Source organism: Manduca sexta, unplaced genomic scaffold (assembly GCF_014839805.1).
Source record: "Manduca sexta isolate Smith_Timp_Sample1 unplaced genomic scaffold, JHU_Msex_v1.0 HiC_scaffold_3602, whole genome shotgun sequence".
In the NCBI taxonomy this organism is placed as follows: Eukaryota; Metazoa; Arthropoda; class Insecta; order Lepidoptera; family Sphingidae; genus Manduca; species Manduca sexta.
This window is the reverse complement of record NW_023594689.1, coordinates 1-1,487: the sequence shown is the minus strand read 5'-3', so window position 1 is coordinate 1,487 and position 1,487 is coordinate 1. Positions and strand designations below refer to the sequence as shown.

General features: G+C 38.1%; 1 protein-coding gene across 1 annotated transcript; it reads left to right on the top strand.

Moving 5' to 3' along the window:
- Positions 1-209: 209 nt before the first annotated feature.
- On the top strand, positions 210-1,268 carry LOC119193109 (protein ABHD11-like). The gene is made up of 2 exons (XM_037446773.1): positions 210-597; positions 882-1,268. The coding sequence occupies exons 1-2, from the start codon at positions 403-405 to the stop codon at positions 1,251-1,253; spliced, it is 567 nt and encodes a 188-aa protein (XP_037302670.1). The 5' UTR covers positions 210-402; the 3' UTR covers positions 1,254-1,268.
- Positions 1,269-1,487: the final 219 nt, after the last annotated feature.

Genomic DNA, 1,487 nt, shown 5'->3' with positions numbered 1-1,487 from the left:
AATAATGGGAACGAATTTTTGCTGCTTATTATTTGAGCCACACCTCTTTCTACGGTTTGAGGCCTCTTCATCGTATGTAAATACTCTTTCTACGGAAATTATAATTCGTTATTATTGCTCTTTAGCTGACATAAATGTCAAATTATGTTTATTAAAAGAAGTAATATCAGCTATGGAAAATAAACGCTTTGCAATTGAATGGAAGGGAGATTTCGTCCTATAATACTAAACACACTCAGATCGACCTATTATTCTAGAACTTTCGTACGAAGTACGGTGAATTTATCTTACAAAATTATAGGAGAAAACTCTGTAGAGCCAGACGATGAAGAACCCGCAGTATTCATACTTCATGAGTTATTGGGAAATAAACGGCAATGGGGGAGTTTGGCCAAAACAATCATGAATATAACGGGGCGACAATTAGTGGCTGTAGACTTAAGGAACCACGGCGAAAGTCCGCACGCAAATTCACATAAATATGAAGAATTGACAATGGATGTTATAAATTTATTCGAAAAATTGAAGATAAATAGAGCCACTATTATTGGACACGGTATGGGCGGTCGGACAGCTATGTGTGTGTCCTTAATTGCGGTAAGATTATTATATTAAGATTTACCTCTATACCTACCAACTTGTAGGTCTCTTGAACATTCTTAAACAGTAGCCATTATTAATCGTCGATGGATGAACTAATTCGAGAACGCTCTGAGTGTAAGGCTAAGGCATGAGGGTACTTAAAGCATGAAGCGAATATGGCTACCGGTGCGTAGCTGAGCCACTTCTAAACAATCTAATTACTTCACGCTTAATAATAACATAATACTTAACAAGCATATATTAGAACTTACACTTCTTAGCATTTTATATCATTTTAGGCCAAAAGAGTAACCGGTCTAATAATCATAGACACATCACCAGTTTCAACACCCAAACAATTAAATGAGGAGTTTCCAAAAATATTAATTGCGATGAAGTCTGTTGACTTCAAAAACGCGAAAAAAGTAAACAACGCGAAGACTGAGGCCAAGAAACAATTGGAAAATATTGTGACTGACGATTTAACGATGGACACCGTCCTGTCGAACGTGAAGGTGAAACCAGACGGGACTATAGGCTGGGCATGCAATGTGGAAATTTTCATAAAGCATTTCCCTTACATAAAATCGTTTCCACCAGCGATGACAGTGAAGCAATACTACGGTCCCACGCTGTTTATAGGCGGACAGATGTCGGAGTTCCTCCCGTGAGTTTGCTTCATTGATACCTTTTTTACCTGAGGGCTTACAATTAAACGTTCGGTTGGTTCATCAGTCGTTACACTGATCGAACTGTCGAGAAGAAGGTCCACATTCAAACCCAAAGGCAAGCAACTATACTTTTCTAAAAAGTGATGTGTGTAAACTTTGTAAATTATCGCTTGCTTTAACATAATGCATATCAACCTGAGAAGTATATGAAGTCTGCCAACCCGCCCTGGACTA

Coding starts and splice junctions, on each gene's coding strand:
- LOC119193109 (XM_037446773.1), top strand. CDS start 403: ATGAATATAACGGGGCGACAATTAGTGGCTGTAGACTTAAGGAACCAC. Junction 598..881: donor TGTGTGTGTCCTTAATTGCG/GTAAGATTATTA, acceptor ATATCATTTTAG/GCCAAAAGAGTAACCGGTCT.